Source organism: Eublepharis macularius, chromosome 17 (genome assembly GCF_028583425.1).
Source record: "Eublepharis macularius isolate TG4126 chromosome 17, MPM_Emac_v1.0, whole genome shotgun sequence".
Lineage (NCBI taxonomy): Eukaryota > Metazoa > Chordata > Lepidosauria > Squamata > Eublepharidae > Eublepharis > Eublepharis macularius.
Genome location: NC_072806.1, coordinates 24,274,726 through 24,298,500, shown reverse-complemented (window position 1 = coordinate 24,298,500; position 23,775 = coordinate 24,274,726). Strand labels below are relative to the sequence as shown.

The window sequence follows — 23,775 nt, the reverse complement described above, 5'->3', positions numbered from 1 at the left end:
CCATATTGTGTTACTCACTTGCCCCAGCCCCTCACCCCCTCTTTTACTGAACACTCCACCGTTAATGTTGCGCAGCAGCCAGCCTTCTCTCCTCTGCCCCCACTTCATCTGCTCTCTGCCATTGTTTAGCTTGGGGAGGGGAGGACAGGGAGGGAAACGCACATTCTCAAGCCTGTTAGCATGCATGTAGCAAGTGGCAGAACTTCTGGGAGTTCTCTTAGGCTCGACTTTACAGGAAAGAAAGGTGCAAACTTGCAACTGCTGCAAAAAAAAAATTCTCCTGCTGATATTAAGCAAATGTCCAGGGTTGGAATCTTCAGCTAACTGCCAAGATCAATCCCCCCCCCCACACACACACACAAGAGGGCCTGTTGCCAACACCTTATTTACGTATTTATTTATTGTTTATTTCACATTTCTATTCCGCCGTCCCCACGAGCGGGCTCAGGGCAGATCACAACCCATTAAAATACAATAAAATTCCATCTCCATAAAACATTTAAAAACATCATTAAAAAAAACATTTCTAATTATGCAGTCAGCCTTACAAACTAAAACAGGACGGTGGGCAGCCTTCGCAGGGAGGGTTAGATTTAGGGCTGCCATTCCCCTGCCCGGGATGTGGGATCCCCTGCTCACACCTCCTCCCCCCCGACCCCACTTACCTGGCCAGCAAGGAGGTGATTCAGCCCTTTGGTGAACGTGGGAGTGCATGCCGGGCTGCCCTTTGACCCACGTGATGATGTCACTTCCTGGAAGTGACATCATCACACATGCTGGGAGTGCATGCACGCGAGAGGAGAGAAAACGATGACTGCGGAGGGTGAATGTGAGGTTCCCAGTCCCCTGCTGGGGGACTCAAGGGACCTAACAACCCTAGTTAGATTTTATACGCTCCTTGTTGTTTCAGGCTGGTGGAGGCCCTGACCTCAGCCATGCTCCTGGTGGAACAGCTCTGTCTTGCAGGCCCGGCAAAACGATAGTAGGTCTTGCCGGGCCCTGGTCTCAGTAGACAGAGCATTCCACCAGGTGGGAGCCAGGACCAGGAAGGCCCTGGCTCTGTTCTAGGCTAAGCGGGTCTCCTTGGGGCCAGGGTCCACCAACAGTTGTTTATCCCGATTGGAGTATCCTCCAGGGAATATATGGGGAGAGACAGTCCCACAGATGCGCTGGTCCCAGTCCGCATAGGGCCTTATAGGTCAGTACCAAAACCTTGAATCTGATCCGGTACTCCACAGGCAACCAATGCAGCTCATGTAATATTGGTGTTATATGTGCTCCATTTGGCACTTTGATAATAACGCTCGCCACTGCATTTTGTACCAGCTGTAATCTCGGGTCAGGCTCAAGGGCAGCCCCGTGTAGAGTGAGTTACAGTAATCTAGCCTAGAGATGACCATTGCTTGGATCCCTGTTGTTAAGTCACGGGTTGACAGGTACAGGACAAGTTGCCTGGTCTGGCGCAGATGGAAAAAAGAGGACCTGACAACCGCTGCGACCTGTGCCTCCATTTTCAGGGAGGCATCCAGGGTCACCTTCAGGCTCTTAGCCTTTGAAATTGGCACCAGCGGTGCCCCATCGAGGGCCGGGAGCCGGAGTCCCAAACCTAACCCCCCCGTGGCTCAAGTAGAGGACCTCCGTCTTTGTCAGGTTCAATTTCAGCCGTCTCTGTTTCAACCACCCAGTCACAGCTGCAAAAGCACGTTACAGGACATCTGGGACTGAGTCGAGCTGGCCATCCATCATCAGATACAACTGGGTGTCATCTGCGTATTGATGGCACCCGACTCCGAAACTTCGTACCAACTGGGCAAGGGGGCGCAATATAGACTTAAACAGTAATGGGGAGAGTATTGGTCCCTGTGGGACCCCGCACACCAAAGGGTGTTGGATGACCATTTCTCCCCAAGCGCCACCCTCTGTCCCCGACAGTGGAAAAAAGAGACAAGCCACTGCAAGGTCGTCCCTCATATCCCCACATCGGTGAGGTGGTGAGTCAAAAGATCATAATCGACTATATCGAATGCTGCTGACAGATCCAGGAATATCAGTAACTCCGAGCCACCTCGGACCAGATGTCTGCTAAGATCGTCTGTGAGGGCAACCAGCAACATCTACGTCCCATGTCCTGGGCAGAACCTGGACTGGAAGGGATCTAGGGCCAAGACATCCTTCAGGAAGCCCCGCAGCTATTCCACCACCACCACCTGAGTGGAAGTCCAGCACCTCACCATTTCTCTCTCTGTAGGACTGAGTCCTCCACATCTAAAGGTGACTGCTCTGCCATGACTCACTGACTCTATGGCATTCACCCCTGATTGAGGAGGTCCCTCCCTTCCCAAAACCCTGCGTCCCCCAGGCTCCACCCCCAAATATCCAGAATTTCCCAAACTGCAGCTGGCAATCCTATCTACCCCCAAATATCCCATAATTTCCCAACCTGCAGCTGAGCATCTTGCCAAGCACCCCCCTCCCCTGAAGTTGGCCCTGCTGTTAAAGGCACAAAAGCAAGCCAAGCTGCTTTGCTTCCGGTCTACTGGCAACCTAAGTTCTCAGTGAAGAGGATACCCTGGACCTCGGCAACACTCAGAGGTCTAAGAATTGCAAAGAGGTGGCAAGCAAACAATTAATTGCCTAATGTGTATATTCAATTTGTATAACTTTGCGTATGGACAAAACCATAACTCTAAAGTATGGTGGGAGGGGGCAAGATAGCACTCTCTCAATGTAATGAATCTTCTAGCTGATGTTGTGGTTAAAGTTCTTGCATTGAAGATAGTAGAAATAAATCTATTTTTTGTCAACTGAAAAGAGTTTAAATCGATTAACCTTACTGATGCAGCTAAATGATACTATGTTCGTATTAACAGATGCTTTTCAATACTGGACCACAATGCTGTTTCCTTAACGTTTAAAGACAAGTGGCCTAATTTGTATTTAAAAATAAATGTGATGTGTTGAAGGCATGAGTTTAAGGTTGCCACTGTTCTGCCGCAAGGCTTTGTGGCTCCCCCTCCACTGTTTGAGTGGAACACCACTATCCTTTCTATCTAGGCTCCTGGGCTCATAAATATGCAGTTTTCTTGGCAAGGTGGGTGCAGTGGTGAGAAACTTTGGATGTAGAATTACAGCCTCTTAAAGTAACAAAAACCCTTGCCAGAGGAGGATGGGGAAGAAGAGTGTTAACCCTATGTAGGAGCTCATCCCCCCCTGCTCCCGATTAAGTGCTGGGTTGTTAATGCCATTTAAAATGACTGTGTACTACTTTTGCAGTTGTTTCATTTCCATTACACTATTTTTTTAAAAATCTTTGTTAAAATACTATATAAACACAACAGAGAAACTAAAGAAATTACAAAAGCTTGATATATTTGATGCGTTAGAAACATAATCCTTAAACCACCATTCACTAAAACATAAATATGTCATACAATATTAAAAATACACACTTAACTTTGGAAAATTACTTCATCAAATGGGTGTACAAATGGAATTATTCAGCTTGCTTTTACAAAGGAACAAGACACTGTTTATTGTATGCATTATCTTGCTCTTAATGTATCATTTTCTGATTTCTGTAATCGTTTTTGCTTTTCTTATAGATCTTACACTGTTTATATTGTATTATTTCTCAGACTTTATGGTCTAATCTTATTACTGTGTTAATTGTACGCCTTCTACTGTTTCTTGTTGTAATTTTTGTAACCCACCTTGAGTCTTAACAAGAAATGCAGGTTATAATTTATTTTTTTAAAAACCTCTTTGTAGAAATATAAGACAAAGTACAACGATCCTACTGGGTAGTTTCTGAGTTGTTTAATATGTCAGGCTTAGAATTGCTTGTGCTCTATTTCAGCATTTCTTTGGCTCTGCATTGGATTTCTGCCAGTTTTAAATCTTTGCAAATTTCCCTTTATATACCCTATTGCACTATTTATTGAATATCTTTGAAACTGACTGTAGTGACTCAGTGTAATCCACCTTGAGTTTCAGTGAGAAAGGCGGACTATAGATAACATATATAAATAAAGTATTAAAAAGAAATAAAAAGGCATATTTTGTTTCCTGTAATCGCATGGAGTTTCAACGAGAGAAAGGCAGACTGCAAGTAACAAGAGGAAAGAGCAAGAGTCCAGTAGCTCCTTAAAGACTAACAACACTTTGTGGTAGTTTATGAGCTTTCGTGAGGGAAGTGAACTGTGACTCAGGAAAGCTCATACCCTACCACAAAATTTTATTTGTATTTAAAGTGCTACTGGACTCTTGCTCTTTTCTACTGTTACAGATTTACACAGCTAACCATCTTGATAGGCAACAACAAATATAAAAAGCAACTTAATAAACCTAAACATGTAACTATTAAAAAGCGAGGTTGAAAGGGGGAAAAAAGACTGCTGCTGCTGAGAAGGAGCAAGAACCCGCTCTCCTTCCTCCACCTGAACGAACTTGTCAGCGTCGAAGTCAGAACTGGGCTCTGCCCTTCCCAACATGGCGGCGCCTTTATTTCTTTATTTACAGGCCGCCGTACGCCGCCGGGCGATTCGCTTCACTCGTCTGCCTCCCCACTGAACCCCATCGCTGGACCTCCCCAAGATGGCGGCCACGCTGAGGCGAAACGCCGATCGCGCCCGGCCGTAGGGGAGAAAGACGAGCAAAGAGGGCGGAGCGGGGAAAGGGAGAGCAGACGGCGGCGGCGACGCGTGCACCCTCAGTGCGCCTGCGCGCCACGGCGCCTCAGTGCAGTGAAATTCCGTGAGGGGGGAGAAGAGACGGGGGGTAAAAAGAAAAAGCGGAGGGAGGTTTGAGGCGAGAGAAAGAGGCGCGCGGCTCCAGCGCCCCCCCAGCCGTGGCCGCTGAGAGGAAACGAACATTTAAATAAGACCCCCCCCCCCGAAATCCCCTCCCCCTCCCTTCCCCCCTCCCCCCGGCAGAGGGACTCCGAGGCGCTGCCGTGGCGGCGGCGGTGGTGGCGAGAGGGCGAGCAGGCGTGAGGAGGAAGAGGGGCGACGACGAGGCTCCGCCGGCTGGCTGGCCGCCTCACGCCCGGTGGTAGCAGGAGGAGAAGGAGGAGGAGCGCCGCTGCCGCCGCCCCAGACTCCCTCCCCGGGCACCGGTGGGGAGAATGACGGAGCTCCAGTCCGCGCTGCTACTGCGGAGACAGCTGGCAGGTACCGAGGCTGCCCGCTCCTCGCTCGGTCCGGTCGGCCTGGGCTGGGGGGCAGAGGGGGGAAGGGAAGCGCACTCACACGAGGGGGAGGGGTCTGGGGGTGGGGGAGGGGCCGCTCGGCGGCCCTTGGGGGGTGGGGGAGTGGAAGTGAATGGGGGGGGGGCTCGAAAGGGGGGATCCTCTTGGGACTCGCAGGAAGGAACAGACTTTCTTGTCTGGGGGTGGGGGGGGGGTGATGGCTAAAAAGTGTTTTCTTGAGAAGAAAGGGGGGTGTAAAGAGTTAGGGGTGGCTCTCGGTGGAGTAGGGAGGGAATGTTGGAGGGGTCTCTTCCTGAGCGGGAGGGGCGATGGGAAATGGCTCCCCCCTCAGGCGAGGAAGGTCTCCCCCCTCAGTTGTGGCCTTTGGGATAGGTGGGGCTCCCCCCCCCCCGCATTTATGGCCTGTGGGATAGGAGGGAGAAAGGCTCTCCCCTCAGTTGTGGCCTGTGGGACAGGATGAGGAAAGCCCCCCCCCATGGTGGCCAGTGGGACAGGATGAGGAAAGCGCCCCCCCCCATTGTGGCCAGTGGGTGAAAAGAGAAGGGAAGGTTTAGTGTTGGTGGAAGAGGTGGTTACAGGGGAGGGAGACAAGCTGGAAGCATGATGGGGGCATCTAGGAAAGATTGGGGTGGCACATTGCTTGCTGTCAGGTGAGCCCCTCTTTGGCAAGAGGGGGGCAGAGGAGGGGACTAGTACGAAGAGGAGGTGTGTCATTGGGTTAGGAAGGTTTTCTCCATTCCAGCACCCTACTGAGAGAATGGGGAGGGGACTTGTATGAGTATGTGTGTTGGGAGGGGGGTAGCAGGAGGTGGAGAGTTCCCTGAAGGGCTTGTAGGATATGAAGTGTGTTTGGCTGAGGTTTGGACTTAGTGCAGGGTGGTGGGGGGTGCCACAGTGTGGCTTCTGGGCAGTAGGAGGGAATGAAGTGTAGTTGGGAGAAGGGAAATGATTGAATGGGGCTATCTTAAAAAAGTAGGAGCTGGGAGCAATTGTATGAGGGGAGAAAGTGAGTCAAAAGAGAGCTCTGTGTGAATGTACAGAGTCAAGAGTAGGGAAAGAAGTGGGATGGCTGGAGGTGAAGGGGGGGTCACTAAGCATAGACCTCATCAGTTGGCATTGAGGAGATACGAGGCACTCTAAGAACAGGCTGTGGGAGGTGCTAACTGAAAGAACCCGCAATACATGCTATATTGAGAGCTGAGGTGGTGGGCCTGAGTGTGTTAGTTGGGGTGTTATGCTTGGTAGAGGGATGAATAGCATTTGAGGCACAAACTAGCTGGAGGAGCAATAGATGGGCAGGGGAAGAAGAAAGTAGATAGAATGGTGAAGGGATCAGTGAGTATTGGCAGAATATATAGCCTGGCATGGAAGTTGGGTGTAAACAAATTCATAGTGCAGCAAGTGAACAGGAATAAAAGTAAGCAAGGTGCCTGGGAGCCACTCTCTGGTTCACCAAGGGGGAGGAGTTGGAACCTAAGACCTGCCCTACTGGATGAGAAATCATTCCTGCTCATGCCTGGGAGGGGTGCAAGGAGGACTGAGTTTGAAGGGACAGGCTCACTGTAGGCAGATATGTAAGGTGATCAAGGTGTCAAGGAGTAAATGGAAGGCAGTAAGCTATTTAGGGCAGATGGAGCAAGGGGGAGTGCTTGAACATGAGGAGGAAGTTTGAATTGTGGGATGACCACAGAAGTGACTTGATAAAGGGTGAAAAGCCAAGATGCTTGTGGGAGGGATACTATTAACTGATTGGGGAGCAGCAGCTAAAGAGAATTATGAGAAGTCTGAGGAAACTGTTTCTGGTGGGAATGGCTAGAATGTTTTGAGTGAGACTTGGGAAGATTAGAGCTGGTTTAAACCAATGAAGGCTTGAATGTGCTGAAGGAAGAGCCTGCAAATGAAGCTGAGGCTAGTTTAGGTCACTTGTGCAAGTAATAAAAAACATCCGAAATCAGGAAGAAGTCGTTGTTTTTGTAGTTGAAGTGCAAAGTGAGGGATGGGCTAGGGAGTGATATACTTGAGGACAGTCTACATGGTAGAGAAGTTATGTAAGGTAAAAGGGGGAGGCTATCAAGTTTAAGGAGGAGCATAAAGATAGTCATGATTGGAGATAGAAGCAGTCCCTGATTAGTCTAGTAGGGGAAGTATGTACTAGCTGTATAGGGCAAGGTTGGATAAGTCTTTGAGGGGAGTGGGGTTACTGGATTTGATGGGGTTAAGGGGTGATTTGGGGGTCATACCTGAGGAACAGAAGGGTAAACTGAGTGTCTAGGGATTCTGTGGTATGAACTGGCATTCCCTATGCTAGTAGGCACCTTGCATAGAGAGAGGGGGGAGGTTATGCTTTTTAACCATCTGTTTTAGGGAAGGCTTTGAGCTGCTGCCCTGATATTGTCCCCCTCCCCCCTTTTTGCTCAATCTATAGAATGAATTTGTACATTGGCTGCTTTGTTGAAAGCACAGTTGACATCTGTGGATTAGTATATTGGGGTGGGGGATGCAGGGGGATTAATTAGTATTGTTTCAGGTCCATAACAGAGAACTATCATAGGGTGTTTTTTTCAACTTCTTTCCTGCTAGGACTTCTGCCAGGGCTGTTCCTTTCCAACCACTATTTGAAGGTAGATGATATTTTGTCACAGAAGCTTTCCCCCCCCTTAAATCTCATTTTTGTGTTTCATAGTGATAGGGATATAAGTAGTGAGGATTCTTTGAAGAAGGCTGACTGGACCTGAAGACTGTGGATGGAATTGGTAGAGGATCACCACCTGGCCTAGGATGTTTTTGGAAGGCTGGCTGCTTCCTTCACTTTTTTTACATTCTTCCCCAACTTTTCCCCTCCTCTCTTTTGTCTGTAGCCTGGCCAGTCTTGCTTGGCTTACATTCTTTAGCTGTTGATGCAAGGGGATAGAGTTGAGCTTGGCCTGTCCCAGCTATAGCACCAAGCACATGTAGAGAATTCCTGAATGGTCATATTTAAAGAGAAATGAGCCAACAGTCACTGTGTGTAAAAACATGTTTTACAGTACTCCACTTTCTTGTCCTGCTCCCACCTGTGTCCAACTTCTTATTCCTGCTGTCAGGATGAAATATTCTTTAGATCTACCAGTCATCTGACTTACCTTGAATAAAAAAAAATTACCATAAGCAAACATATGGGACTGGGTATAGTGTGGCTTTGGGCTGCAGTGCTCTAGCTGAAGAGTGTTAAAAATAGTGCATGATGCAGAGTGGGGAAAGAAGACTGCTGCAACAGTACAAAATAATCTAGACTGGAAGAACTAGAGTTCTAGGTTTAAATACTAAAGTACTGCACTAGCAAGGGGAGTCTTTGGTAGCTGCCTTTAGGCTTGAATGAATGGCGAGTGAGGTGTATTACCTTTTTTAGCTCTGTGTACCTCAATGTCACACACATGGCATTGCAATAACTAGATACCAATGCTGTTCATTTCAGTAAAATGTACAGTGACAATTGCAAAATGCTTTGCATAGTGGTTTGAAAGCTAGGGCTTGTTTCATGGGGGTGGGCTGTATATGGTACCTTGTCATTGCACATGACATCAGAGTATCAGACCTCATGCAGTAAATTGAGAACAAGATGTTAGGGAGAAGCCCTTCTAATGCAAGTGTTGAATAGCAACTCCATTGCCCAGTGTTTCCCAAGTTTAGCAGTCTCTGATACTCCTGAAGGAGGAAGAAACACAAGATTCTTTATTAATTTGGGGAGATGAAGAAAGAATGTCTTGAAAATAAAGAGAAATCAGTCTAGTCTGGCAAATCTTTTGTACATGCCTATAAGTCCAGGGCAAATGTAAGTTAATATGAATGTTGTTGTAAAACTTTTGCCTCCTGTAACACCACCTTTTGACTTTTTCGTTTTAGAAGTGTTCTGTATCTAAACTCTTAACAGTTGTTTCCATGCAATAAAAATCTTAAATGCTTATACCATGTCCAAGCTCTGGTCTTATGTAAAAATGGATATTTATGTATAGCTTATTTGGACAAGATATAGACAGGGATTTAACTCTCATTGCAAGTAATGGAGGGTGACACTACTGTATTTGGTTAAACATCCAGTTTTTTCTTGGAGTTCTTGATCCAGCAGGTGACATGCATATGGATCTTGCTTCTGCATGCCAATCTCCTTATTGAGATGGGACATTAGCATATTTATACTGTGCTGTCAACCATTAATAAGGCTAGCTTAACATGAATAAGACAAATGTTGAAATTTTTATGTGTGCTTGTCAGTAATGGTATGTGGGTCAGAGGTCCCTTGAGAGTTGTGTGCACAGTAACACTTCTACATTTGTCTGTGTTGTCACTGTGGGGGCTGGTAGCATTTTAATAGTTGCGGACCAGGTGAGAGGTAGGGGTGTGAATGTATCTGTAAAGATGGAGATCTGTTAACAGTTGTGTTCTCTGCAGACATTTTGGCAAAGGAGGACTTCCTCTTGATAAGAGAATTCAACCCCCCACGCCCGCCCCAAAAACGACTGCTCAGGAAATTCAGACTTCCCAAGCATGGTTTCCTATGGCTGTCTGCTCCAAGAGGGAACTCCCTTGTACAGCTGATCTTCCCAACCCCCGCCCCCTTCTGTTAGTTGGCACTTACGTCCAAGTTTCAGCTGTTCTAATCTTTAAACAGTCAGAATGTTAGCAAGTTGAATTACTATCTACTTCTGTCACGCTTGCATATCAGCTGTTTTTTTAGGCACCTACTTCTAGGATAGCAGCCGTGTTAGTCTGTTGCAGCAAAAACATCAGTGTGTTGCAGGACCTTGGGTTAACATATTTATTACAGCAGTTAATACTACAATAAATCTATCTCTTATGATACGTGGCTTGTGACACATGGTGTGCTCTCGCACTTCAAATGCCTTATGAGGTGGGTGTAAAAATGGAGGTAGACTCAAATAGGCATCTGAAGGTGTTTATCACCACAATCTGTTGATTAGAAATTCTTAAACTTTGCTTGAGCACAGGCTGCAACTTAACTGCAATCTCCTGGTGTGCAGCACCTGCTGTGGGGGGTAGGAAGCCTGGAATTAAACTTTTCAGTACATTTTTATCCTGCTTTTTTATCATGGGTACATGGGTACTGACCAGACCTTCTTAGCTTCAGCGTCGCCACTTTATGTGCCTTCCAACCACATGCTAAGCCTAGGTCTCTCCATTGGTCTCCTGTGGCTTGTGAACTTGTGGCTGCCTCTTGAGATGGTAGAATGTAGTGTTAGAAACAACTCCTTATTCTAGTTCAATAATAGCATTAACTTAGTGAATGCTAATTTCACAAACTGCAGACAACCAGCTGTATGTATAGAAATGTTTGTAAATGGGAAGTGGGTGGAATTACAGGGGAGGGGGGAGCTTCTACAGTGTTGTGCTTGCTGGAAATTTTCTTGAAGACGACTGTCCCTTGGAAAATCTAGTTGTGCTTGCACTCTAAAACTGCTGCATTAATGAGCAGTTGAAGAAGTCTGCCTTGAGCGCTTTTGGTGTGACAGTTTCTAGAGTTGTTGAGCTTGGCAAGAACAAGGCATTTACTCTTACAGAGGGAAGACTTTAGTAACTTCTAAGTAAACAATTATGAGAAGTCACTTGGATTCTACAAAACTGGCTGTCATAACTTTTCCCTTGTGTAGGCATACAAGAGCTTCCATGAATATGCCTGGAGCTAGTTATAGAGCTCGCTGCAGAGAGCTGTTTCACAGAGATTTTATGTACAGATTTTTTTATTACTTTTAAAAGGGAGCTCACTTTCATGTATGTGGTGAACACTTTTTCCCTTTCTTTTCCTTCCCACCCCCACCTCAAACTGCTTGGCAGCTATGACAAATTGGAGAATGGAAATGCTGCTAAATAGACCATCAAATTTGGGGAGATACACGTAGAATTAATGTAATACCATAGCATTTTTATGATAAATCTTGGTGTACTTTCTGAAATTTGTTCTGTTATGTTCCAAGCTGCTTCCTGTCAAACAGAACAATGCTTTCGTCTGGCAAAGAGTATCCTAAACACATTGAATAGCCAAGCGCATAACCACTGGCAGGCTGGTACTCCTCACTTTGTCATGTCTTGACACTACTGTGATTTTGTGAAAGGCTTACTTGCCTACTGTAACTGATGTCCTTTTTCAGTAGTCTGTGAAATGAAGTTCAAAGTTTTCAAGTTTGCTTGTGAATGTGGTGCTAGCAGTGCATGTATGTTAATGGAGATAAGAGAAGCGAGGAGAAATTACTGTTGAATGTGACTTTAAGATTATATGAGTGAAGTAGACATGTTTAAATGACAGCATTTAAAAGAAAGTGGAATGCAAAGGTAATCAAAGTGATGATGGTAGCGTTTGACTTTCTTTTCCAGGTGTATTTAGCTGATAAATAACAAGGAACTTGATTAATATTCCATTGTTGGTGATGCACAAATACTTCACAAATACTTTCTTCTCTGGAGCACTAATAATGTTAGGGATAAATAAATAGAAATCTGTGCAAATGTGGAAGTACTGGATAAGGAACTGTTATGAGGAATCCTGCTTCACAAACAGATGTTGTCCAGGGCTGGGAATTAGAGCACTCGTGTCTTGTGCAGCCTTAGGAGGAAGAAGAGTAACACTTCAGCAGAAAGCCTAAACAAATTTTTAATGTGAAGAGTGGATGCTTAGTGTAACAGACTTATTATGACAGCTTGAAAGCTGAGCCATGCGGTGGTTCGAGGCACTGCTTTACTGATGTCATAAAAGGACATGCACATCTTTGTACCTTGGTGCATGGGGATACTGTTAATCCTGAGTTTATATTTAAAATAAGAGAGAGAGCTCTGGAAGAGCTGTGACTGACCCAAGGTCACCCAGCTGGCTTCAAGTGGAGGAGTAGGGAATCAAATCCGGTTCTCCAGATTAGAGTCCTGCCGCTCTTAACCAGTACACCAAACTGGTAATTAAATGGTAGGTACTACTTACACAAGGGCACTCTTGGCTTCCTAGAATATTTGATCGTTTAATATCTTATGCTATAAGATATATAACATAAAGTAGATGATATATATCTTATATATATGTTGTTATCTTCTAACATATCTTGCCATCTAAGCCCTGGGGAATTCTATAGATGCCTGTCTTGCATACCTGTTCAATGGTAGCTGTTTCATCCCTCCAATTTAGAGTTAGTTTAAATTCCATCTTGTCAGAATGTAAGGTCAGCTTTCTGAAGGCATGAGCAATTGCTTGAAAACATTTGAACTCCTCCATGGTCCTTCCTGTCTCGATTATTCTCTTAACTGGTCAGGAACATGGGTCTCCTCCTAGTTCTCTGCCAATGAGGCCTTAACTGATATCTTGACCTTCTCTGAAGTTACTCATTTTGGAATTCTTAGTATTTGTGCCCTTGAACACGATTTGACAATACAGTAAACATAATCAAAGTAAAATGTTTTCTAACTGTTGAAGTTACAGTACTCCAAACTATAAACTAATCCTTTTCCAGAAAGAACAGTTAAAGCATTGGCACTTAACTTTGCTACTGATTCAAGGGAGCTGTTTGCCAAGCCAAGTGACTCTTCATCCTTGTAGGGGAGTCAGGCATGAAAATCCAGTGTATTTTATATAAGAGGAAGTAAAACTCTTAGGTAGCACAATACAGTGTTAATCTTAGTTGAGTTTAGGACACACAGCAGAAGAATTTGCAGAAGCTATCATAATTAGTCAACATTTCACTAGGTGCCTCAGACCTCTCTAAAAGCTAAGGCTGTGAACAGATGCTTTAAGATCTTAAAGCACAGTAAATCACGTCAGTGATGAGAGCAGATTACAGTCAAAGCTATTTGGATTTTGTAAGTCTGCAAGTGCAGAGCTCTATATGGGATCCTCCCTCTGATATCAGGCTTAAATTCACGAGACTTTTGATAGGTACTTTTCAAAGAACTGTTTTGTTTAGAGATACGTATGTATGCTTCAAACTGTAAATGCATTGCCACTGTTTGTGACTATTGTATTTTATTCCTACCTCTTCTCTTGCATTAGAGTGCCTGGATTCTAAAAACTTCCCAAATTATTAAAGATTTTATTAACTATATAGCTTGATTCCCAGAATTTGAGTATAGAATGTCAATTGCCTTGCAGTCATACTTTAAGAAATATTGAAAACATACAGAAAGGTATGTGTAACATTCATTTTTGTTAGAGAAGCAACTGGGGAATTAAGCAGCATATATCAAAAATATCGTGATACAAGCGTCTACAATAATTACATCTGTGTACAACATTATGAACTATACAGCAGAACTTTGAAAGGATCATTTTTAATTGGTGATAGAATATACAAGTTCTGATTCTGAACTAACTTCACTTTTCATGTATTCTGCAAAACTGATGAGGGCTCTAATTGAAGGAAGGTTAGCTACTTTCATGTGTCCTTATTTTGGGGGTGGGATTATACACACCTCAAAATATGGACTAATTGGATATTAACTTTAAATGGAGACTCTCATACCGATTTGAGCATTACAAAGAATAAGAAGACTGCAGTAATCCTTTAAATGCCATTGTTACTGAGAAATATGTCTTGAATACTCAGGAATTATGATTGTATAAGAGACACAAGAAATAAAGGAAAGACAAATACGAGTAAAATCCTTTTTCTCCTTCTCTGACAAAATCCAGTTTGACCAGCTCTTGTATTTCAGTCAGTCCTGCACACTGCTTAAATATTAGCTTTGGGGATAAATACTTAGTCTGTGGCGAACAAGGGAGTGCCTTTACCATCTTATTTATTTCATTTATACTTCACCCATCTCCCCAGTGGGGACCAAAGCAGCTAACATCATTTTCTTCTCCTCTGTTTTATCCTCACAAGATGCCTGTGAGGTAGGTTAAGCTGAGAGTGTGTGACTAGCCCAAGGTCACCCAGCAAGCTTCCATGCCAGAGCAGGGATTCAAACCTAGGTCTCAAAGATCCTGGTCATATGCTCTAACCACTACCCCCACTGACTCTCCATCCCAATTTAAACTCTTCCTGTGGAAGCTTTCATTCTGCTCCATATAGCATGTATCCGCATAAAACTGTAGTGCTTGCCAGATCCATCCTGATCTAATTGTGTGATCAGTCTCAAGTCTTGGGGGAAAAGATGGACTATAAATGAAGTACATATATTTATAAAGCTGGTTAAGCGTACTAAGCAAGCTGGTTAAACTCTGAGAAGTATAAAATATTAAATTTCAAAGTATTTCTTGCTTGGGCGGTTGAATGTGGGTATCTGCATTAGAATGGGGTTGACAGATGATCAGGCAGCCTGCTTGATACGGACTGCCCTTTAATGGTGTCTCTGCCTGCACTGTGCAAGGTAATCACAGTAGTCTTGCATAACCTTTTACCTCAGCAGCAGGACGAGGAGTAGCATAGCACTTGTTTACTTTATTGTACAATTGAAAAGTAAAAAAAAAGAGAGAGAGCATTAAGGACAGGGCCTTAATCCAGGATGGTGCAATATTAGCCTGGCTGAAAAGTTCATTGGACTTAACACTGCACTACTTTACGCGTAAATGTGTAGGAGCAGTACAGGTTTCTCTCTGCTAAGAAGTTAAATGTTTTGATCACTGGACAAACTGATTGCTTTCTTACTAAAATAGTCTGTAAAGTTCATAAGCTTTAGATTTTTCCGATCTATTCACCCAGTAGAGAGATTATGTAAAGTACATTATAGATATGAATCAGGAGGCTCAAAAAATTCACAGAAGTCCAGGGCAAACTCACTTGTTTATATCTGTTGACTAAGACTGTAAAAAGTCCACAGGGCTGCCTTAGTGGCCCTTGACAAGGGATTGCTTGCTCCTCCGTCTTTCTTTGAATATACTGACTGAAATGCTGCAGGGTAACAATTTGTAGCTCCTGATCAGGTCTGGACATAACTGGATTAGCCGGATTCAGTGACTGGCTTGTGCCAGTTCAGATAGTGACTGTCAGTGTCTGCATAGATACTCCTGTAGTTTGAAAATATGGCCCAGCTCAATTATTTCACACCCATTTTTTTAGGGGATGTTGATTTTAGGAACATGAGTACTGAAATAGCAAAAGCGTGTCCAATGGTGTTCAGCTTGTGGAAGATAGGTAAACAGTACTTGTGTTGAGCCAAATGTAAAATTAAACAACTCTTTGTGTGTGTGTGTGTGTGTGTGTGTGTGTGTGTGTGTGTGTGTGTGTGAGAGAGAGAGAGAGAGAGAGAGAGAGAGAGCGCAAACGAGCAAATGAACGAACATGCAGTAAGTTGGCCAACATGAGCTCGGGCATGGAGACCGTTCTTAAAATTGGTGGTTAGTCTGTACTGACAAACCAGGAAAGAGAAGCTAAGTTTAACAAGTGGATGGTCTTGTTTACTCAAGTGGCTGCTCCTGTTTAGCAAATCCCTTTTATTATGGAGATGCATTGGTTAATGTTCATTTGTGTTGAACTAGGCAGAGTGGGGGGGGGGTTGCCAGATCTTAGTCTTTTTCTTGCTTGGTATTGTTATGAGCTCTGCCAACAGAACCACTTTTTCCTTCCCTCCACCTAGTTTCATGATGTGGTGTGCCTGAGGTAGGATCAAGTTTGGATTCCTGACAACTTCTGGCTTCTCCCCTGAGAGTAGAGCAAGAGAACGCATGAATGGATACTTTTCATATGCTGGTTATAGTATGATGTGTTCATAGCAAAATATATGGGCTGTTGCACAGTGCTGAAAGGATGGCTGTTGAAAAATACTTTGAAAGTACCTGCAGCAGTGATTTAGTGTTAATACTGCTACTGAGCAGCTTAAATGCATGGCTAAAACCTTGCAAAATTGTCTCTAGCATACTCCAGTATTACTGAAGGGCATATTGCTGTGGAAGTAGCCACTGTGTCTGGAAAATAATGGCATAAATTGGGTACATGCAGCATTTTGGATAACAATATACTTTAGGTTGGGAGTGCACTGCACAAACCATGTTAGTTCTGTAGTGGTAGTGGTTGGCCATGTGAGGTGAAGTACCCTTTCTGCATTTGCTGTGTGGACCTCGGTAGTTCTGTGAAGGAATATTTGGTTCTCTAAAATAAATCATAATCAGAGCTCGAAGGCACCTCAGGCACCTCTAGGGTTATCTAATCCAAAACCCACCCACCCCGTACAATGGAGGAAATTCACAGCTACCTAGAATCTAGATTGAGAACTGCTGTGTTAATTGTTGCCATCCTGGTTTGTTTAATACTAATCTTGTTAAAAACTGTAATTTTTCATGCTGCTTGCTTGGAGATCTTTGGTTAAAGTAGAATGCAAAGAACCTAATTTTTCTCTTTTGCATTCTGTGTATCTTAGCAGTAAACACTATGTACTGTTACTGCTAGCAGAAAAAGGTATAGAAAGAAGAATGCTCTGCTTTTCCATATCTCGTTTCTGCTGAAACATAGAACTTTTATTTTGTAACAGTTCACTATGTCTACACATGTTATATAGATAAAAATAGTTTGTATGGCCAGTTATTTCAGAAAATATCTAAGTTTTATATTAAGAACAGGTATCTATCAAATCTGTAGTTCCTCATCCACCTGCATTTATTTATTAAATGTTTTAACTGCTTTTTCCCCACACTGCAGGACTCAGAACAGCTTACAGAATAAAATTAGAAACCACATTTTTAAAACAATACATTCAACAAGCAAGCCCCTCTGTTGGCCCATGTCAATAGTCAGGGACTATCAAAAGTGCACTATACAATTTTGCTTTATTCTCTGTGCCTCACATTGTTTAACCAGTGAAGGCTTACGGACTGCTCCCTCTTGCAGATGGGTTAGAACAGTCTCTGCTTACTCCAGAACTTTTACAGTAATGGTCCAACATGATGAAAGGAACCCAAGGAAGGTCCCCACTCTGGTTTTCTGAAGGCTTTGCTAAACTGAATTATTTATAAAGGTCTTTTTGTGAGATCTCCCACACATTTGACTCTTGTGACAGTAGATTTATATTCATCGTATTCTGTTTTGTATGGTTTACTGTAACCCACCTTCAGTGCTTTTTTGAGAAAGGTAGGCTAAAAGTGTTGCAAATAAATTCATTACTTGACTTGAACATAGAAGCAAATCAGCAGCCAAGCTGCATCAGCCAAGTTGATGAATAAGCATTAGTCAAAACTTCGGATTTGTTCAGTTGTGATGGTTGTATAGACCTGTGCCTCCATACTTCAGTTTGTTATCTTTTGGCTCTATTCCAACGTGGTTCCAAAGCCAACCTTTTCTTTAAAATCAGGACTGATTCATACATGCAGGACTACTGCTGAGTTTCCTTCATGCAATCCTAGCTTAGTACTTAGAGCATCACCTAAACTATGTGGGAATTCTCATTATTGTAAAAGGTTCAAAAAAGGCTACTTCAATCCTGTGGCATACAATCCTGTGGCATACACGTCTCTGATTCATATGATTTGTCCTCCATGCAGTTGCAAGCATGTGCAAGTCTGAGGGTTGGATTGTCTGGTGGAAGTTTAACGGTGTTACTACATGCATGCTACATTCACCTTCCCTTTTTTAGGTCTTGCCTAACAAAATCTTAGAAAATATAATTGAGGATAAGAATATGGAAAGAATACCAGTTCTCTTTTGGATTCTGGTAGTAGGCAGCCTTGCAACATTTTGGATAACTATATACTTAATACCATATTCATACTTCAGTAATTTAGATTCAACACCTTGAAAGCAAAGCTGTTCTTCATTATGTTAGGTCAGAGGGTTTCTACGAATAATGTTAATCTCTGAGGTAACATGGTAGCAGTTTATAAACCTGTTTCAGAAAGAGAACTAGTTATGCTAAAATATAGAACAGCCTAGGATAGCCACATCTGTATGTTTCTTTTCTGTCTAGACCTTCATTTTGATCCAGATGTTGATCTTTGGTTGGATGAGAATTACGTCCCACCATCCTCCCCCCGCCACATGCATTTGGTTAAAGGAAACCAGGCATTTGATTCCAGTAGTCTTGAGAAACTAGTCTGATTGAGTTCTCTTGGCTTATAAAAGGAAACAAAACTAAGAACTAAAATGAATGATTCAAAAGTTGTATATGTTGGTTCCATAGGCTATTCAGCAAAGCCCAGGCAAAACCGTTGCCTTTCTGTTGTGTTCAGAGTGTCCTGGCAGAAATGTTCCAACGAAATGGCTGGCTGCAACTGCCAAAGCAAGTTGAAAAGTTGAGATGCCATGCATAGCTGCTGCTTTGGCCATAGGGCTCTGTCTGCTTAGTCATTTCAGCTGATGGTGCTGCTTAGACTCATTTGAATTTGTAGAGGGCGGCTTCCCCATAAGTTACTGTCATTCAGTATACCTTTGGAACCAAAGCCATAGCCTGTGCACGGTTCACTAAAGCATCTTGTTTTGGCTAGTTATGTGGTAGGCAGTGTGTACACTGATGACCTATGCCATAAACGGGGAATAAGATCTATCTATGCAGACAGGCCACACTCTTTACTTGGTTTTTAATTCTTGGCAGGTGTAGCAAATGGAAATGCTATTAGAGTAGAATGAGTCAGTTTTCCATTTCAGAGGGTAACCTTCTTGCAAGAGGGTTAGGCAGAAGTAAGGACTTGAACCATATTTTCCTTTCACTCTTCCCTTCTAACACTAACAGACAGCCTGCTTAGTCCAAAACTTTGTCTTATCCTAGAGCAAGGGCAGGGACAGCATTAAAATGGGGCAACTTCAAACAGTTCTGAACATGCAAAACTCCGGGGCTTTGATGCTGGAAACCCAAATGAAGAAACCGAGGAATTTCAGTTCTGTCTAAAGATAAGGGTGCTGTTGAATCTGCTCCCTTCTGTACAATGCACATCAGCCAAAAAATAAAAATGATCATAAGTGGCAAAATGCTTTATGTAGACTAAAGTATGCCATCTGTTTGACCTTAACAGAGAGGCAGAAAGCTCCTCTCCTGTGTCTTGGACTATTTCCATGGGCATCAGTTACATATCTGCTAAATTTTGCAAGCCTAGAACATAGCTATGGCATCCAATTGGGCCAATGCCTTACTTTACTTTTGTCCTTCTAACACAACTGTCAAATTCTCCCTGCAAAATCTTGACTCAGGCTTCCTACGCAACATACTTGTAAACTTTTATTTGTGGGGAAACAATCAGCTGTTCCTATTGCAAGTGAATTTGCACTGCCTGTTAAGTGGGTAGTATATGTCTCTGAAACTGGAACGAGTATGTTGTTGAAGGTTTTATTCTGTGAAGCTTGTGAGAGATCCAGTACATTTCAGAGGAAGTTAGCCGTGTTAGTTTGTAGTAGCAAAATCAAAAAGAGTCCAGTAGCACCTTTAAGACTAACCAACTTTATTGTAGCATAAGCTTTCGAGAATCACAGTTCTCTTCGTCAGATGCATGGAGGGCAAGAAGAAATGGTCAGATATATAGGTGGAGAGGGGAGGGAGGAGTAGATGCAAACAGTAGCTTCTGATATGGAGATCAGTTTGCTTCTGTTAAGGAAGTCAGTTACTTCTGATAATGAGATAACCGTTCATAGTCTCTATTCAATCCCAGCCTGACTAAGTCAAATTTACATATGAATTCCAATTCAGCAGCTTCCCATTGGATTTTGTTTTTGAAAGGTTTCTGTTGAACTACAGTGGCCTTTAAGTCCTTGATGGAATGTCCTGGTAGATTGAAGTGTTCTCCCACTGGTTTCTGGATGTTGCCATTTTTAATGTCAGATTTGTGTCCATTTATTCTTTTGTACAGAGGTTGGCTGGTTTGTCCAATGTACAGAGCAGATGGACATTGTTGGCACATGAGGGCATATTTTCTTTATAACTCTGGAAGAGCTGAAATCTGCTAATGTAAATAATATGCATGTCTGCTCAAAAGTTAGTCCCACTTTGTTCAATTAGACTTATTCCCTGTTAAGTGTGTTTAGGATTGCAGACTTAGCTGAGCACGACAGCTCTGGTCTCGAAGAATATCTAGTTTACGTTGGTAATAGGTGGACTTTCATTCCGAACATTGTGTTTCATCTGTATTCTCTTGTGGGGTGGATATCTTGTATATAAGGTTCATTTTGGTTGAAAGTATACATTAATTATTACAGTATTCCTCTCTTGGGGTTAACTAAATGGAAAACAATTAAACTTTTTCTTGGAAATATGTCAGGATCAACAAGTGAGATTGTATGAAGTAAAGTTTTATCTGTTCTGAAGACAGCAACTACTTACAGATTTTTGTGAAGGTGGAGCAGGCATTAATTGTTAAAATTATGGGAAATAATTATGACTAACATCTAGTCCCAGTGAGAAAGATGGACTAGAGATGAAAGTAAATAAATAAAAAATTGACTGGTTTCTTCGCTTGGTAACAATTTCAGCTGCCAATATTCTTAAATTACTTCTTGAAGCAAAGCTCACTCTCCATCAGAATCAAGTGTGCCACAATTTAACTTCTTATTTTTTAAAAAAGAACTCAACTATAAATCCCAACCTAAAACAAAAGTCACATATAACATTACAAAATTTAAAATTTTAAACAAAGCAAGTACAAGGCTGAATCAGAAATAAATTGCCAAGATACTAGTTACTGCTCCAGTCCCAACATTAAAATTATTCAATCTCTGTTTTGCTTCTTTTGGTTTATTCATATTCTGATATGTTTCAGATGAATACCACTGCCCTCTAAGTACCATATAAATGATTTTCTACCTCCATAGTTATTTATACACAGTCAAATTATTTAACAGAATATCTTCCGTATTTTATGTTCCTAAATAACTGGTGAGGCCAAATCTTGTAATTGCCCAGGTGCAGTCGGAACTTTTGCTGCTGGTAACACATAGATTGTTGGTTGCCTACGCACCACTCTTGGTCTTTGTCTCAGATGATCCAGTAGGATTTAGAGGGTTCATATACTCTAATCTTCCTCTGCATACCTGTTTCAAGTACACTTGTATTACTTCACAATGCTAACACGTATGATAGTATATTCTGACCTTTATCACAATGCTGACAAAGGTTGCTCAGTTTAAAGACATCTTTTAATCAAAGACTAGAAATACGTATTTCAAATTGAGATTCAAAATCCAAGTGTGCAAATTGCATTTCTCTTTGAGTTTGACTCATATTTGTGTGTTCTAGTCCCATTAATGTAGAGTAGAAAACAGAGTGTAGGAGAGAGATCTGAAACATAATTCTATAAAAGACAGCTTCAGTTGGGTAGCTGTGCTGGTCTGTAGTAGCAGAACAAAATCTGATACTGATGAAATGAGCTTTGACTTCTGAAAAATTATACCTTGGAAAACTTGGTTGGTCTCTAAGATGCTACTAGACTTGAAATTTTGTTATGTAAAAGATGGAACCTGACCTTCTAAGATACCTCTGTGGATTCAGATAGCTAGGTCAAACATGCCATATTCTCTAAATTTAACATTATGACAACAGATAATGCACATCAGGAGAGATATGCCAAGTATTAATTGCTCTCTATATTACCCCAGGCCGAGATGACAGAAATACAAATTTCGCTGTGATCGTTTCGAGAGTGCACAATCTGTTTTTTTTAGCTACATCCACACAGTTTCTAGATTATTTATGAGAATTTCCTCACTGTGCTAATTGAGTAATTTCCTTGTATCGCCTATATTATTGCAACCCGAATGGGTGATGGAAATATTCACCAGCATTTAGAACTGGTAACCCCCTGTGTTTTTTCAGTATTTGTCAAGTGCTTAGGTCTGTTTATTCGTCTAAATGAATGTGTTGCATTTTGTTGTTGAATTTGGAATAGCTGTGATCTTCCCCAAGTGTATCCCAGTTTTAAACATTTCTTGCCAGTTGTAAGTGAGCATTTTAGAGGCCAATAGGAGTTTTTTAAAAAACCCAGCTTTGAATCCTTTACCCACAACAAATTAGCTTGGTGTTGTAATGGTGTAAGTGGTTAGCCTGAATCCAAGGTGAATAGACAGACCTGAGCCTCCTGAAGCCTAACAGGATTCTTTTTTTATCTGGACAACTGTCTTTAGGGTAGTAACACTGGTTTCAAATTGGAGTTTCATCAGTACCAATATGAAGAACAGATAGCAAGGTCAAATCACTCCTCTCTACATTGCTAGGTTGCTGTAGAGGAACAAATTGTTGTGGTTTTTGTAAGCTTGAGATCTAGGATATTGTGCTGCATTTAAACATTTTTCTTAGCAGTGCTTGGATTTCAAAGCAGGCGAATCCTATACAGTACTCTGGGGTGTTTAGTTTATTTTCTAGGTGTTCAAGTGTTTAACCCCTTTTCAAAGACACCCTGCACCCTAAAGGAATTTAGCAAAGCTAAATGTTATGGTTAATTTTGGTAGGCTTGGTACATGGTACCAATTCTGCATCCTTAAAGGCAGCAAACTTTCATTATGCTGTTGCTCTTGGAAAGTGGCTTGTAGAGGCAGTTTTGTTTTCTTGCAATTAATGTAATCATAGATATGCAGTAGGGTGTTGTAGCATAATAATTCAGTTTATCACTAGGAGGAGACATGTCACAGGTTGGTGTAGTGGCTTGCTGTATGTGGGAGGGGGAAGAGTAGAGGAATGAGTAACCTGACTTGGATGAAATGACTTTCTGATCTTGGCATTTGTTGTATGGCCTTTCTGTTCATCAGATAACAAAACAAACTAGAAACCTTAAAAGTGAAAAAGCAGTTGAATGCATACCTAAAATTCACAAGCTCTGCATGTGTGCGTTATATAGCAAAAGGCACGAATAATTGTTACCATTACTCTAATAGTATTCGTCTGTTTGTGTTTTAAACAGAGCTCAACAAAAACCCCGTGGAAGGTTTTTCAGCAGGCTTAATAGATGATAATGATCTCTATCGATGGGAAGTCCTTATTATTGGTCCTCCGGATACACTGTAGTAAGTATTATTAATGGAACTAAAAATCATGCTGCTTAAGCATTTGACATCTTGCTAACTAGTTCAGCAAGATTGCTGCTCAGAATCCTCTGGTCTATTGATTTTACTAAGGATGTGGCTTAGTAGAATAATCCATTTTGTTTACTTGAATATTGTTGTAACTTTTATGTATTGCTCAAGCCCAACCGACCTTGATTATGACAGTTCCTCTATACTGCTTTCTTCTGTCCAAAGTTTAATAGGCACTTGTTGTGTGTGTGGTCAGGGGTTCATGTGTATCCTAGACACATGCCAGTATAAATGGGATCCATTTTCTATTTTAAGTCAAAATTCACAATATAAGGAGACAATCTTCCCACCACACCTCTCACCCATGCCAAAGAAGCTGCTGGTTAGGTTCTGTACTTAGTATAAGGAATACCCCCAGTCTGGGCAGATTATAAGATTGTAAGATGTTTGACGAAGTGGCAAGGTGCCTTTACAGACTTGGAAGGAATACAGGCATCCCTGTAGGATGAAATCAGAAACACAATTCATAGAGAGAAAAAACGAAAAACGTAGGCTGGAGATTTGGCCAGCTGGAGCAATCTAAATGTCAGTCACCATGATAGCACCTCCCAATATTAGAAGCCCATATCAGAAGCCAATCACTCCTTAAAACACTATACAAGTTGCACTATACTCCTTTTT

General features: G+C 42.4%; 1 protein-coding gene across 1 annotated transcript in view; it reads left to right on the top strand.

Moving 5' to 3' along the window:
• Positions 1-4,706: 4,706 nt before the first annotated feature.
• The window catches only part of UBE2G1 (ubiquitin conjugating enzyme E2 G1), a 30,463-nt gene continuing 11,394 nt past the window's right edge, over positions 4,707-23,775 (top strand). The window contains exons 1-2 of the mRNA XM_055000959.1: positions 4,707-5,168; positions 22,983-23,085. Coding sequence (XP_054856934.1) covers positions 5,123-5,168; positions 22,983-23,085 — 149 coding nt within the window. The 5' untranslated portion in view covers positions 4,707-5,122. The remainder of the gene's footprint in view (positions 5,169-22,982; positions 23,086-23,775) is intronic.